The 13,948-nt window shown below is 43.8% G+C and overlaps 1 protein-coding gene across 1 annotated transcript; it reads left to right on the top strand.

Annotated features, from left to right (window-relative positions):
* Positions 1 to 1,746: 1,746 nt before the first annotated feature.
* Positions 1,747 to 13,755, top strand: LOC139609804 (protein-tyrosine kinase 2-beta-like). Its single transcript, XM_071464785.1, has 30 exons — positions 1,747 to 1,936; positions 2,070 to 2,398; positions 3,167 to 3,345; positions 3,460 to 3,547; positions 3,754 to 3,833; positions 3,972 to 4,034; positions 4,469 to 4,523; positions 4,619 to 4,759; positions 5,094 to 5,165; positions 5,353 to 5,451; positions 5,670 to 5,787; positions 6,315 to 6,354; positions 6,650 to 6,675; positions 6,889 to 6,936; positions 7,572 to 7,666; positions 7,816 to 7,897; positions 9,085 to 9,185; positions 9,305 to 9,420; positions 9,599 to 9,699; positions 9,915 to 10,004; positions 10,317 to 10,521; positions 10,612 to 10,720; positions 11,124 to 11,171; positions 11,524 to 11,649; positions 11,931 to 11,963; positions 12,321 to 12,345; positions 12,465 to 12,499; positions 12,611 to 12,745; positions 12,904 to 12,984; positions 13,241 to 13,755. The coding sequence occupies exons 2-30, from the start codon at positions 2,195 to 2,197 to the stop codon at positions 13,481 to 13,483; spliced, it is 2,838 nt and encodes a 945-aa protein (XP_071320886.1). The 5' UTR covers positions 1,747 to 1,936; positions 2,070 to 2,194; the 3' UTR covers positions 13,484 to 13,755.
* The last annotated feature ends 193 nt before the right edge of the window (positions 13,756 to 13,948 follow it).

Here is a 13,948-nt window from a genome sequence, read left to right as displayed (position 1 = left end):
CATGCAGAGCCATCTAAGTTGCGAGCGTGGCAGGGTGGGATGAAGACAGATGGCACAGCTATAAAAGCTCGGCCACGCTCTCAAAAACCAGGCAACATGAAAACGAAACAGGACAACGCTTCGGAGACAAAGGCAGGTGTGAACAGGTGCTCGATGTTAACAGGATATGCTGTTTTTTATGAGTAAGACTGTGGTAGAATATCTGTACAAGCTCAAGAACAAGCCCCCCGCCCCCCCTGAAGCATTTATCATCACAGTATTTGTGAGATGACATCAGCTTGGACCACAGACATCACAATGACTCATTCAAGGGGGTTTGTTGATCCTGTTGCAAAGGAAAGAGAACATACAGGCCGTAAATCGCATCCGCAGACACATATCAGAGGTCAGAGGTAACTGATGTGCAGGTCCTGCGTGCAGACAAGGGAGTCATACAGATATCACTGGATTTAACCTTAATTATTGTCTCATGAGGAAGTGACCACATCCATTAGAGAGGTGACTTATTCTGTTGAATTTTGCGTTGGATTTAATCAGCATGAACTATCAAATAAAAGCTTGTGAAATGTTAATTGTTGTTAATATGTTAATTCATGATGATTCATTAGATATTACTGTAAATGATACACATGACTTGTGTATTACTCATTAATTATGGTAATTGGAATAACGCATATTACTATTAAAGCTGTATTTAATCAAACCAACACAACGGTATCATTCCAGTGTAACAGGACTGGATGGGCTGATGGGAGCTTGGAGGCGGGAGCATATACCGGAAATCACCATGTTGATGGATGAAAACCTGTCCAGGTGAGATGTGACAGAACGGACCTGAAGTTTGTTTGGTCTCTTAGATTTGACCATCATTTAATAATGAGCGACCTTCTGATGGTCAGAAAAACTCGGTCTCCCGTTTACATTCAACCATTTCCTCGAAAAGGAGACATCAACCAGCGTATCTGCATCTGGACATCGGCTTCAGACCAACTGTCCCTGTCAAGGACTTTTTTAATGGAAGACGTGAGATTTTCACACATTTGAAACCCATGTTGTTGTGAATGTCTTTTGCTCTTGAGAATTTCCAACATTCAACTGGAAATATTGGCAATATTTTCAGTTTCAAACTGATGCACCTGTTTATTAAATTTCCAATCCATCCGACAGTTTACAAAAAAAACTAGAAATGTTGTGGTGACACTAGAGGAAAGGTCAGAGGATCACCAAGGTCAGCAGGATTCATCCTGTGGGCACAATGAGTGTCAATCCAAAATTTCACAATGATTTTCCAATGATTTATCGAGCTATTTTAACACTTCCATCTGTTTCCATCTGTACAGCCGCGCTAGTGTGGTTGAAAACCTGTAAATTTACCTCCTCTTTAGGGTGTGAAATTTCCCAACCCAATCTAGATATTCATTTAGATTTAAATGTTCTGTTTGCCTGAGGTACTTGAAGGAGTTCTTCTATGATATTCACCTCTATAATAATTTCTTTGGACCAAATTACCATTTTCACTTGTGCTGTTTGTTTGCTCATCAGAACTTTTAGAAAGGGAAGTTATGGTATTGTAGGCCGTGCCCCGTGTTTTTCACAGCGGGGGCGGGTTGTGGTTTGGTGCTGGACTGTGCCATTGCATGTGAGATAGGGGGTGACATGACAGTTTCATCGGCGCTGTAAGTTTTTCTATTCGCTGCTGTTCAACTTCCTTTTTTTTTTTTGCCTGCAAGTAACATTTCCTCTTCTGCTTACAGATGAGGCTCTTCTTCAGCTCGCAGCTTCAGAAGTCTGCTCTGTTAGCCCGTCGAGGAAGACCAACGATACCAGTCCTTACAAAGTGATATGAGTGCGGTTTGTTGCTGGTGTCGTCTTGTTTTCAGTTATAAAGCCCAACATTATATTTCACGTGCTGAGCTGTGGATCGTTTGCAACTCCGGTGAGTACAGAGGGACCGCAGCAGGAGCGGAATCCTTTTCTAACATATGGACGTTCTTTAAAATTCTTCAGATCCAGCAGAGGATGACCGTGTCGTGGTCGTTGTGTCCACCTCCTTTGTCTGTGTCCCTCAGCTTCAATGCGTCCCCTCATGTGTTCGACTGTGTGAGAGAGAGTGAAGAGACGGAGATAAATGTGTGTGTAGGTGTGACAGCGATGTGTGTGTCGGGCGTGTGTGCGTGCTGAGTGTGTGTGCGTCATGTCGGGAGACACCAGCACCCTGACCTGGAGGAGCATGTCTCCCATCAGCCGGTCGGACTCCTTGGATGCGTCTCCCACAGCAGTTGTCGCCAGGGACAACATCTTCCCGGTGAAGATCATCAAAGTGTGTTTCCTTAGCAACAGCTCCAACCTGGGAAAGAACTTCAAACTGGTCCGCTGTGAGGAGGGCTGGACTGTCCGGGTACCGCACTCCACTGTTTACTCTACTATCTGCTACTCTGCTGTACATTATTGTACTCTACTGTACTGCACTTTGATGTCCTCTACTATACTTTCCTCTAATTCACTGTACTATACTGCACTGACTTTACTATACTCTACTGTACTTTCCTGTGCTGTTCTCAACTGTACTCTAGTGGACTTTACCATACTCTGCTTTACTGTATCATGCTGTTCACCACTTTACTGTACTTTACTGTCAATTATCTGTATTCTACCGTACTGTACTCAGTTGTACTCGACTATACTTTACCTTATTGTACTCTGCATTTAATGGCACACGATAACTGCCTTCTTACTGTGCTGTACTTCATTGTACTCTAATGTACTTTTCTGTACTCTACTGTACTTTATTGCCCTCTGATGTACTTAACAATGCTATGCTATGAGCTTAGTCTACCCTACTGTTTGTTCTCCACCACTGTTCTTTAGTTACTGTACAAATGTACTTTACTATCCTCTACTACATTGTCTTCTACTTTACTCTGTTGTGCTGTTCCTACTGTACTATACTATTACTATACTCCGTTACATCACAGTATTCTGTTATACTAGCGTATACTGTTTTGTAAGATAAGAAAACAGAGAAGTGTTTTATATATTTTAGACACAGGAAGAGCTGCAGAGAGATTGTTGAGAAATTGGTTTATTAGATAGACAAGCCTGTTAGTGCTGTAATTATCAATATGTTTTATCCATATTAACATTGTGGACATTACTTCTATCCCAGACTATCATCAATGCAGTGTTGTCCAGTGGCTGCGTGGGTCCTGACATACAGCACAGCCTCTGCTACGGCCTCCTCCTCAAACACCTGAAGTCCTCAGAGATCCACTGGCTGCACCCAGACCTGACGGTGTCCGAACTCACCCAGCGCTACGAACAGCAACACCTGGAGGCTGAGTGGAGGTCAGTCGTCAGTAAAGCTGCGAGTTGATGCTTTTTAACTACAGTTTTTTGACACAACCCTGTAGCAAAGGGCCATGACTTGGTAAAGCTGACTGTGATGCGCGTTTTGTCCAGATACGACCTGAGGATCAGGTACATCCCATCAGACTTCATGAAGAAATTCAAAGACGACAGAACCACTATGCTCTACTTTTACCAGCAGGTCAGTGATGTGCCAAGTCTGGTTGAGCGCGTCTTTTTGTGTGTGTGTTCCCTCTTGCACAATATTTCGAGTTGTACGAGGAGTGAGGTCATTTTCCTGACTCTCTTTCTTTCCTTGTTTAGGAGTTTAGACACAGGTACGGGTTAGGTGAGGGTCAGTGTTAATAATGGCTGCAGTCAGTGGAACGTGTGTGCGCTTCTCCACAGGTGCGAAGTGACTACATGCAGCTGTATGCCTCAAAAGTCAGTGACGGGATGGCTCTGCAGCTTGGCTGTCTGGAGATTAGGTACTGAACAACCACCTAAAAAAAAGACGTTCATCTTTTACTGCTCCAGAGTTAGTATCATTCCATATTCTCTATTAAAATTACAGGCCGTTTGTTCATAAATATTATTGTATTTGTGTTTTTTTATTGTGGTCGCAGGAGATTCTACAAAGACATGAATCCAAACGGACTGGAGAAAAAGTCCAACTTTGAGCTATTAGAGTAAGTCCTCACCATTTAGACTAATGGCAATTTTCCATTTACATCAGGCTGATTAATCATTGAATAGTTGTTATATTTCAGTGTAACATGATATCTCATATCTGTTTTAACTGGCACATATTGTATCTGTTCAGCTAACCATCCGATGTGCAAAGGCCCCGAAGGGGGAAACCACATATAGCACCAAGTGGCCTGACTGATAAATGCAGAGGGAAAATGTGGTTAGCATAAAAACCTGCATATATATAACACAATGCTCAACAAGCTACAGACGAGCAACCCTGTGCAACAGCTGGTTCACATTCAGGAGAGGGTGTTAAACCCAAGGCATGAATGGTGATGGAAGCGCTGCTGTGGAGTTTGCGTATGTGGCTGTGTATGCTTTTGAAAAGGAGAGTTTGTGTCATGATGGTGGTCTGACTCTCCTCCATCAGGAAGGACGTGGGGCTGGACCTGTTCTTCCCCAAAGAGCTGATTGACAGCATGAAGGTAGGGAGGCGGAGCGACTGTTCCACACTCATTTAACCTTCATGTGATGGAATTAGCTGATTCACCGTGTGTGTGTGTGTGTGTGTGTGTATCAGCCGAAGCAGTTGCGCCGCCTGATCCAGCAGACGTTTCAGGGCTACTCGACTCTGAATCAGGATCAGTGCATGGCCAAGTTCTTCACCACTCTAGCTCAGTGCAACAGCTACACCCAGGAGAGCTTCGCCTGCCAGCTGGTGGTGAGTGGCTGAGATGGCCTTCAGACACAGACGAGCGGCCATCTCCTGTTAGCTTTCATAGTAATAATCCAAAAAGACTCTTGTCTTGTAAAGTGTTAAATGCCTCTGACCACTCTGACTTTGACCTCTGACCTTTATGAGACGGACTGAGGCTGATCTCACCACAGTTGATAAACTCTTGGGCAAAATCTCTGTTCATAAGACTGGAATTGCTTCTCTGCTGAGACATGTTGGTCTTGTCGTGTGTTATTTCTCTGGATGTTCTTAGATGCAAAAGAAGCAAATATTCATACATGTTATCCTGTTGTCCTTTGTGTGTTTCCTGTGTTTATAGCACGGCTGGAACATAACAATAGACCTGGTCATCGGCCCTGAAGGCCTCAGTCAACAAGTTGAGAACTCAACAGTAAGCTTGAACCCTCTTCTCTCAGCTTCTTTTAAATGCTTGTTGATTTTTTTTTTTTTTTGTCAATTTAATACAATATGAAAGACAAAAGGTGAAGATACATAATTGCAAGCGAGTGTCACAGGATTGTTGTATCAGTTCATTCCTTATTTATTTCCAAGTTGTACATCTTTTGTGTCTTTTGCAGCCCCAGTGTCTGGCTGCGTTCTCTCAGGTGCGCAGCATCTCCTGCTCTGCAGAGACTGACGGTCGTGCTCTGCTCACCGTGCACATAGAGGACAAGCAGGTATTGGTGCACTTCCTGATTTTGCACATGCTTATTTGTTGGCTTAAAAGATTAATACTGCTCTCACATGTGTATGATAAGGTATCAGGCAGCAGGGAGCTATTTCCTGGAAAAGGTGCAGGGACTTTGAACAGGGCCAAACTGTTTTGTGAAAACCTTTCATACATTCAAAAGGTTGCTCTGAACAGAAACACAATATCATGTGTTAAACCCTCCAGCCGCTGTCAGTGAAAACCCCCTCCCTGGCTGTAGCGGAGAACATGGCCGACCTTATCGACGGCTACTGTCGACTGGACGGCAGCTCTGAGAGCTCGCTCATTGTCAGAGCCAGCAAAGGTACAGTGACAGTAATGTGTCAACATCAATAATGCAACAATCTCAGTCTGAAGATATGAAACTATCCAACACTGGCTGCACAGACCTGGGCCATTTTTATTTTTCAGTATTTATTTATCCGTGATTTACTTTCATACTTTCATAATCATTCTCCATTAGTCGACATTAAACACCAAACTCACAGGGATTCAGGTGCATTCACTTTCTGTTTCACCTCAAGCGTCTGGTTTAAATAACTGGGGCCTTTATTTAAAACAGTTTACTGTCATGTTGCTCACCATATTGATAATATTTAAATATTATATATGATATATAAAATATTATGACATAATATAATTATATAAAAAATAATATAAAGCTGTGTAGTGATGAGGCTGCGTCCTCTTATTAGTGACTAAAACGTTAGAGCTGATAGGATCCATAGATGTCAAAGTAAGACCAGGTCTAAAAACATGAAATCTTACTTCAAAATAAATAATGTCGCCCTGACAGCTACAACTAAATGAAATAATATCTGGTTGTTACAGGGAGAGACACGAGAATGAAACTTCCCCCCATCCCAAAATGGTAAGTGTGATGAATCATATTGGAAAGTAGTGTTTCTTAAATGTTGCTGAAGATGAAAGACTCAGATATTTTTTCCATGGTGGTGGTGAATTTCTGGGTATAGCTTCACACCTGCCTCCTCCGTCATGTTCCGGATATCTTTTTTTTTTTTTTTTTTTTTAAATCTTTTTTTGCCTCTCGTCGAAAAAAAAAAGGTCACAGTCATTTCAGCATTCCAATGCAAACAGGCTGGCTTGTAGGTGAAATGTCACTGACTGCTTGTTTTAAAGAAGAAACATCTCCCTCTGTCTTCCAGTGCTGTCCCCAGGGGTCCCAATAAAGGTCTGAATAAATCTAATCACAATTTATAAATTCACTTATATGTTAGCCGTATATTTAATAGGGATTTGGTTCCATTTCAGCCTCCTGAATGTTTAATATTTAGCTTTGCTCCCCACTCTGCTTATATTCATATTTTCACATTCTGCTGGGCAATAATTAAGTTTGATTGATCAACAATGGCAAAGCAAATAGTTGTAATTTCTTTGACTTCAGATTCTGATATTTATGCTGAGATTCCAGAAGGCAAAGCAATCTCTAACGGTGAGTAGTGTTTGATTTAACCTGTTCATCAATGCCCTAAAAGGAATTTCCCCCATTTGTGTTATTTTGATCATCAATAACGGAAAAAACAGCACAAACAACTTTAAAGCAACTGAACCATCTGCTTCCTCCTTGAGAAAGGAACATTTTGAAAAATCATTACGACATGTGACAACTTAAGAAAAAGTGGAATTTTTTTGAAACTTTCAAAACCGCTCTCCAAAAATTACCCTGGACTGAACCAACACTTCGTGACACAGGCAAGAAAAAAATGTGTAAAAGTGTTTGTGTAAACCTAATTTTGGTTCTGCCAAGCCCCTCAGCAAGTTTCAGTTTCAACCAAAACATTTGACCTGATGGAGTAAAAAAAAAACATCCTTGTATACTGAGCTTTTTCCTCCCTAAAGTACATGCAGAGGTTTAACATGTAGCTCACCTGTACACCTGCACCTGCGTCAAAGGCTTTGTTTCCTTGAGGTACCTGAATGCAGCACAGTAGAGTCAAAACGAGTACAGATGTTATCATAGTGGGGAATTTGAAAGGCAAAAAAAACTCATTTACAATTTTTATTTCATTTTCAAAAGTTTCAATACACCATACACATATCTCTGTTTTCTAATGTGTGTGTGTCCAGACAAACACAGGATTTCCAGAGATGATGTGGTTGTGGGTCGGATCTTGGGTGAGGGATTCTTCGGAGAGGTTCATGATGGAGTTTATAAGAGCCCAGTGAGTTCTTCTACTGTCTACATATCGGCACAGTTCACTACCAAATATCACACTGAGAATAAAAGTCAATGTTGAATGCACCAGTGAAAATACACAGGGTGAATGTAATAGATGTGTGTGTGTGTGTGTGTGTGTGTGTGTGTCTGCAGACAGGGGAGAGGATCCGTGTGGCCATCAAAACATGTAAGGACTGTTCAGCAGACGTGAAGGAGAAGTTTCTCAGTGAAGCGGGTGAGTACGAGGCCGCTGCTGTGATTATTTCCTCTCAGTACACTTTACGTCTAAGTCATGCATTCGGCTCTTAGAGTTTCTGTGGAGATTTGTGATGCAACTGTGAAGCCTGCCAGGTCTTCATAACAGGAAGCGTGAGACATCACCAGCATGAATCACTGCTGCTTGAATGACAGACACCATAAAGCAGGATGAAGGCACCTTACAGTAAAATGTGACGACAGAGGAGCAGAGCATCTCAGTCGGGCACATTTCAGCGTTTTGTCAGCCAGGAGGTTGGTGTAGTCGGCTTCCTGTTGCTTGGTTGTGGCTTTGTGAAGAGGCACAGACTGGAGGCTGCGGTGGCCCCAGCATGAAAACGGAGATCTCATGTGATTTTTGCAGTGAAGCAAACGTGAGTTAATTCCCCCACACTATTAAAAACAGCAGTTCCTTGCAGAACTTCTGGAAACCATTGCTTTATAGCTGTGGCACCATGGGGTTCAGCAGAGATGTACAGTCAGGTGACATCAGCGTAACTATGGAGACATTAAGCTCTCTGATGATGTCATGCACGGTGGGAATAAGGCATCCCCTACAGTAGACACATGAGCTCCATGACTGATGCTGACACATGAGATTCCCTGTAGGATTCGTGATGAATATCTTGGTGGTCGATTCACGTTACCCAGACTGAAGAGAAAAACGGCTGCAGTCCCTCCTCCCTTCCTGTTTTGTCTGATAATAATTATAGTTGGGAGGATAGGCCTCTGTCAGTGTCAGTGTCTGTAAAATCAAGATGAAAGGTACGCACAGTAATATCACAGAGTGGGACAAAGAAAATGAGAAATACATAGCAAACAGTTGGCAGCTTTCATTTGGACTCTGGTGAATATTTACTGCTGAGGAAAGATTCGTTTCACTCCAAACAGCTGCAGGAAACAAGCTTGATGTTGTGATACACGCCGTGGTGTGACTGTACCCAAATTTCTCATGAGGAAAATTACAGTTCATCTCTTGCACAAGCCCCAAACAAAGTCTGTGGTTAGTTTTTATTTTCTGATGTAGTTCAGTGGTTAAGAGACAGACTACGCTCATGACTCCTCTCCTCCAATTGTTTGCTCTTTTTCCAGCCTGTTGCTTTCTTCTTCTCTGACATGAATAAATCCTCTGAACGTGATATTTCAATGTTGCTCTGTCTGTCGCAGACTTGATGAAAAACCTGGATCACCCTCACATTGTGCGCTTCATCGGGGTCATTGAGGTTGATCCTGTCTGGATCGTCATGGAGCTGTACGAACTTGGAGAGGTGCGTTTGTTTGTTTGTGCGCTCAGGAAGACGTTTTGCTGAAACTAGAAAACAGATCCAAAATGAGTAAAGATACTTTCAAGATGAGTGTGAATACAACGTTTTTGTTTCCCTGACAGCTGGGGCACTATCTCGTGGAGCAGCAGTACACCCTGAGCGGAGCAGCGTTAATCCTGTACTGTCTACAAATCTGCAAAGCCTTGGCGTACCTGGAGGGACTCAACATGGTGCACAGGTAGCACAGCCTCACGTATTTGCATGTGCATACCTGTTTTTTGGCATAAAGTGTCGAGAATCTGCAAGCATTTCGTGAGACACCTGATGTCTGACCTAATTGAGCGCATGCCGCTTTATTTTGGTGAGAAATGTTCCTCTGATCTTCGTTTCACCTCTTGGTTCCTGTGTGGCTGCAGAGATATAGCGGTGAGAAATGTCTTGGTGGCATCGCCTGAATGCGTCAAGCTCGGTGACTTTGGTCTGTCTCGCTACGTTGACGAGCAAGAGTATTATAAAGGTACACACACACACACACACACACAAATGTTTGTGGTAAACATTTCAGAGAAATGCAGTGCAGAGGAAACTCATTCATGCATGTCAAAGCTCGTCTGTCCCAGAAGCTTATTTTAGCTGTAATTTGCCTCACACATTATTTCAGTCTTTACAAACGCAAAGATAAATGCTCAGTCGATATTATTGTCCACTGACATGTCTCTGCTCTGTGTGCAGCCTCAGTTAGTCGATTGCCAATCAAATGGATGGCACCTGAATCCATCAACTTCAGACGCTTCACCTCAGCCAGTGACGTCTGGATGTTTGGTGAGAAACACGCTCTTCTACACGCTCACATTCGTTTGGTTGTGTCTTTACCGGCGTCTGAAGATAAATATAGAGTTATAGTCGAATCAATCTGTGTCTTTCACACACTGTCAGAGGAGTTGAATCATAGATCTGGAGGCTGTGGGTTGTGGTGAGTTGCGTGTGTTTACACCTGTGTAAACATGGAGTCTGAGCTGAGCCACCAGAACCACTGCACACTAGTGATTTGATAAAATATTAAACTTTAAAGTGAATGAACAACTTTTTAGTGTGATACAAGACAATACAGTTGGTGTGTGTGTGTTCAAACAGGCGTGTGTGTGTGGGAGATCTTCTCCATGGCCCAGCAGCCGTTCTTCTGGCTGGAGAACGGGCAGGTGATCAACCAGCTGGAGACTGGAGTCCGACTCCCCAAACCGCAGCTCTGCCCCCCCACCATCTACTCCCTGCTCACCCGCTGCTGGGCCTACGAGCCGCACAACCGGCCCGGCTTCAGCCAGCTCGTCTGCTCCCTCAGGTAACACACACACCTGCACACACACACCTTCATTTTGAAAAAACCAACTCATCTTTAAAAAAAAAAAAACCGTCTGTGTGTGTTTGACAGTGAGATCCACAGGATGGAGCTGGAGCAGGAGCAGGGTGTGAAGTCAGACTCAAGGTCACGCTCCATCCCACCAGTGTTTAACTCCAACCACGCAGACCCTCCACCCAAGGTACCACACACTCCTCATAAACTGCTACTGCACCTGCGGGTCGGATAAGCTTCACGTCGGCACAGTCACCAGATCTCGGGCTTGTGGTGTCTCGGGCTTTGCAGTTGCATCACAGAATCTTGCGCAGCCGCCGCAGCCGTGTGCGAGAATGACTGATGACTGCAGGAATCTCAGTGAAAATCTCAGTTACTTTAACTGTGCCGTTCATGTTCAGTTTGTGGCGCCTGCCCTTTTTTGCGTTTCATTTACAGCTTACGATTTTAAAGAATGTGTTCATTTTTTACTTTTATATGGACCCCAGCGGTTACGTTAAAGGGGGGGGGGGGGTCAACCTGATGACCTCTAATTTGACAACTACAGGTTGTGTTTTTAAGCAACGACATGTCTTCCTCTCTCTCACCAGCCGTCCAGAATACAAGGCAACACCCTTCCTCGGGTGGCACACAAACAGGTGCCCAAACACACACACACACACACACACACACAATATGACAGGATGTATTTACAAGATGACCAATAATATGTTATATCAATACCGATATATTGTACATATAACACAATGACTAAACCTCCCAAATTACATCACAACACGAGAGGGAAGTCACATTCTGCAACGACAGCTACAACAAATTTAGGTCAGAGTGTAAAAAATGTGCTCAGTTGCCTGAGTCACAAAATGGACGTAAACTGACTGAACTCATGTGACTTTAGTACAACCTGAGGTCAGACTGTAAATGTGAAATAAGAGGTACGTTTAAAGAGTGTGTGTGTGTGTGTGTGTGTGTGTGTGTGTGTGTGTGTAGGCAGCAGAGAAGGACAGCAGGCCAGCGTGGGAGAAAGAGAGAGCGCACGTTGAGAACACTTTGCAAAGACAAAGACGAGAGATGCAGATGGACTCACAGTGGCTGGAACAGGAGGAAAGACAACTGGTAAGAGATCACGCACACACACACACACACACGCACACACACACACACACACACACACACACACACAAGCCCGTCGCCTTTCACTGCTGAACACAGGAAGTAGTCCGAGGCCTCAAGCGTGTGACGAAACGTCTCACCAGCGGAAGGTCTTTCGAGGAGCACATGACTAAATGTTATGAAATCTGAGTGTGTGCAGGAACACGACTGCACTGTAACGACGCTTCACCGCGTCACCCGCGTCATGCAAACACAGCCGCTGATCTTTGTGCGTCTTTGTGCAGGATCCTGTCGTGCGAGTGGATTCGCAAATCAAGGTACCCTGTCCTTTTCATTCCTGCTGTGTGAATGTGAGCGTTGTATTCAATCCTGAATCTCTGTTAAGGTTTAATTTCAGCGTTATTCATCTGGTTTTCAACTTTTAAAACACTCTGAAAGATTTTCATGCCATAAATAACCAGTATTATCATCTGCATGGGGCTATACCGGATATCTTAGGCAATCCGGTGCACGTGCCGTTAAATTCTTGTCCCCATGGTGGCAGTAAAGAATAAAAACCTCGGTGTGAAACCCATCTGTTTTTTTTAACCCGTCAGTTGTTCAATAGAAAGGGGATTCACAGTGACACTCTGAAACCTGAAACCTTTTAAACACTTTCTTCTCTGTCTTTGCAGCCCCCTGAAAAGCCACCGGAAAATGGTGAGTCCAGTTTTAAGAGAGCTGACAAACAAGCTTTAATTCTTCTAGCCTGTTCCACTCGTAATGTTGTATGTTGGGTGTGCAAAATGTGCAGATGTACTTCTGTCTGTGTGTCTCAGGTCCTCCAGAGAAGCCTCCGATGCCGGTCTCGCAGGTAAAACGCGACTAGAGGAGTCAGATGTGTTGCACAGCTTTTCTTTTCCGAGGTGTTTGTCGACACTTAGTCCTGGAAAAGTGAAGCAGTGTGTTGCTTTGTGTGTCGCAGCCTCGCCCCACAGCTGAGCTGGACCGATCAGGTGATCAGGTTTACACGGGCGTCATGCTGATGGTGAAACAGGTGGTCCAGCTGAAGAACGAGGTCAACACGCTGCCCGCCTCCGAGTATCCCAACGCCGTCAAAGTAGGTCCATGGACGGCCTGCGGATCATTTCTTCACAGCCAATTTAAGAAAGAGCGACTCTTTATGTTTTCCATCTCTCTCTTTGTTTCCCTCTCCCACCTCCTCCCTCCCTGCCACACACGCTCCACCTGTCCTGGCCTCCCTCCCTCCACCTTCAGGCGGTGGGCGTGAGTCTCCGCAGCCTGATCCAAAGTGTGGATGAGATCCTGCCCTCCCTGCACTGCTCTGTCACCACAGAGGTAGAGGCCTCACCTCCTCTTACACACATTACATGACTTTTACATTACATTCCTTGTTTTTTACTTACTGACAGACTAGACATTAAACATTACTAGACATTAAAATCTCTATGCATTATCTATCTATTTAAATACTTAATTATGCAAGTATATTTATTAAATCACTTTGACTGCTTCCGATCTTTTTAATTCTTCTGACTCTTGTTATAATGGAGAATCTGCTTTGACCAAACTGTATCACGTGATCCTCTCTCAGATCGAGGGCACGAAGAAACTGCTGAACAAGGACTTAGGGGAGCTGATCAATAAGATGCGACTGGCCCAGCAGAACTCGGTAACGTCGCTGAAGGAGGAGTGCCAGCGGCAGATGTTGGCGGCCGCTCACACTCTCGCGCTCGACTCCAAAAACCTGCTGGATGCCGTGGACCAGGCTCGGGTCAGGGCCAACCTGGCCAGGCCCAAGCCTGACTCACACGATGCGGAAGATTCAGAGGAATGAAACAAGGGCCCGAAGTTCACCGCTGACTGAACGGACTGGTTTAAAACGAGGACATGAACTTCAACAAAAGCTGTGTTCCCTTGGGAGGGTGCAACACTTCCTGTTTTCATGCTAAATAAAAGATATCATAATATATTAGTAGTTGTCCTAAAGAAGATCGATCATGGCAAAAATGAAGGTGAACAACTCAAACTACAACAGTGTATAAAAGCAATAACATTTGTACTGTTTATTCTGTACTTTTTTACTATTAAAGACAATGACATTCTGCACCTCCTGTGTTTTTTTTAAATTCTTTTTGTCTTATCTGAGGCGCCAGGAGAAGAGAAGGAAACGTATTTAACTGTCAGAATTAACACCCCACCCTTTTCCACAAGAGCAGAGTCATAGAATAAATGATTATTCTACTGGCTTTGCATGAAATAACGTCATCACAATGCACTTTAATGTCAAATGTAAAATGTA

Source organism: Trachinotus anak, unplaced genomic scaffold (assembly GCF_046630095.1).
Source record: "Trachinotus anak isolate AG129_WGS33_773 ecotype Australia unplaced genomic scaffold, CSIRO_AGI_Tana_v1 ptg000026l, whole genome shotgun sequence".
NCBI classification, from domain to species: domain Eukaryota; kingdom Metazoa; phylum Chordata; class Actinopteri; order Carangiformes; family Carangidae; genus Trachinotus; species Trachinotus anak.
Note: the sequence above shows the minus strand (reverse complement) of the source record. Positions and strands in the feature narration are given on the sequence as shown.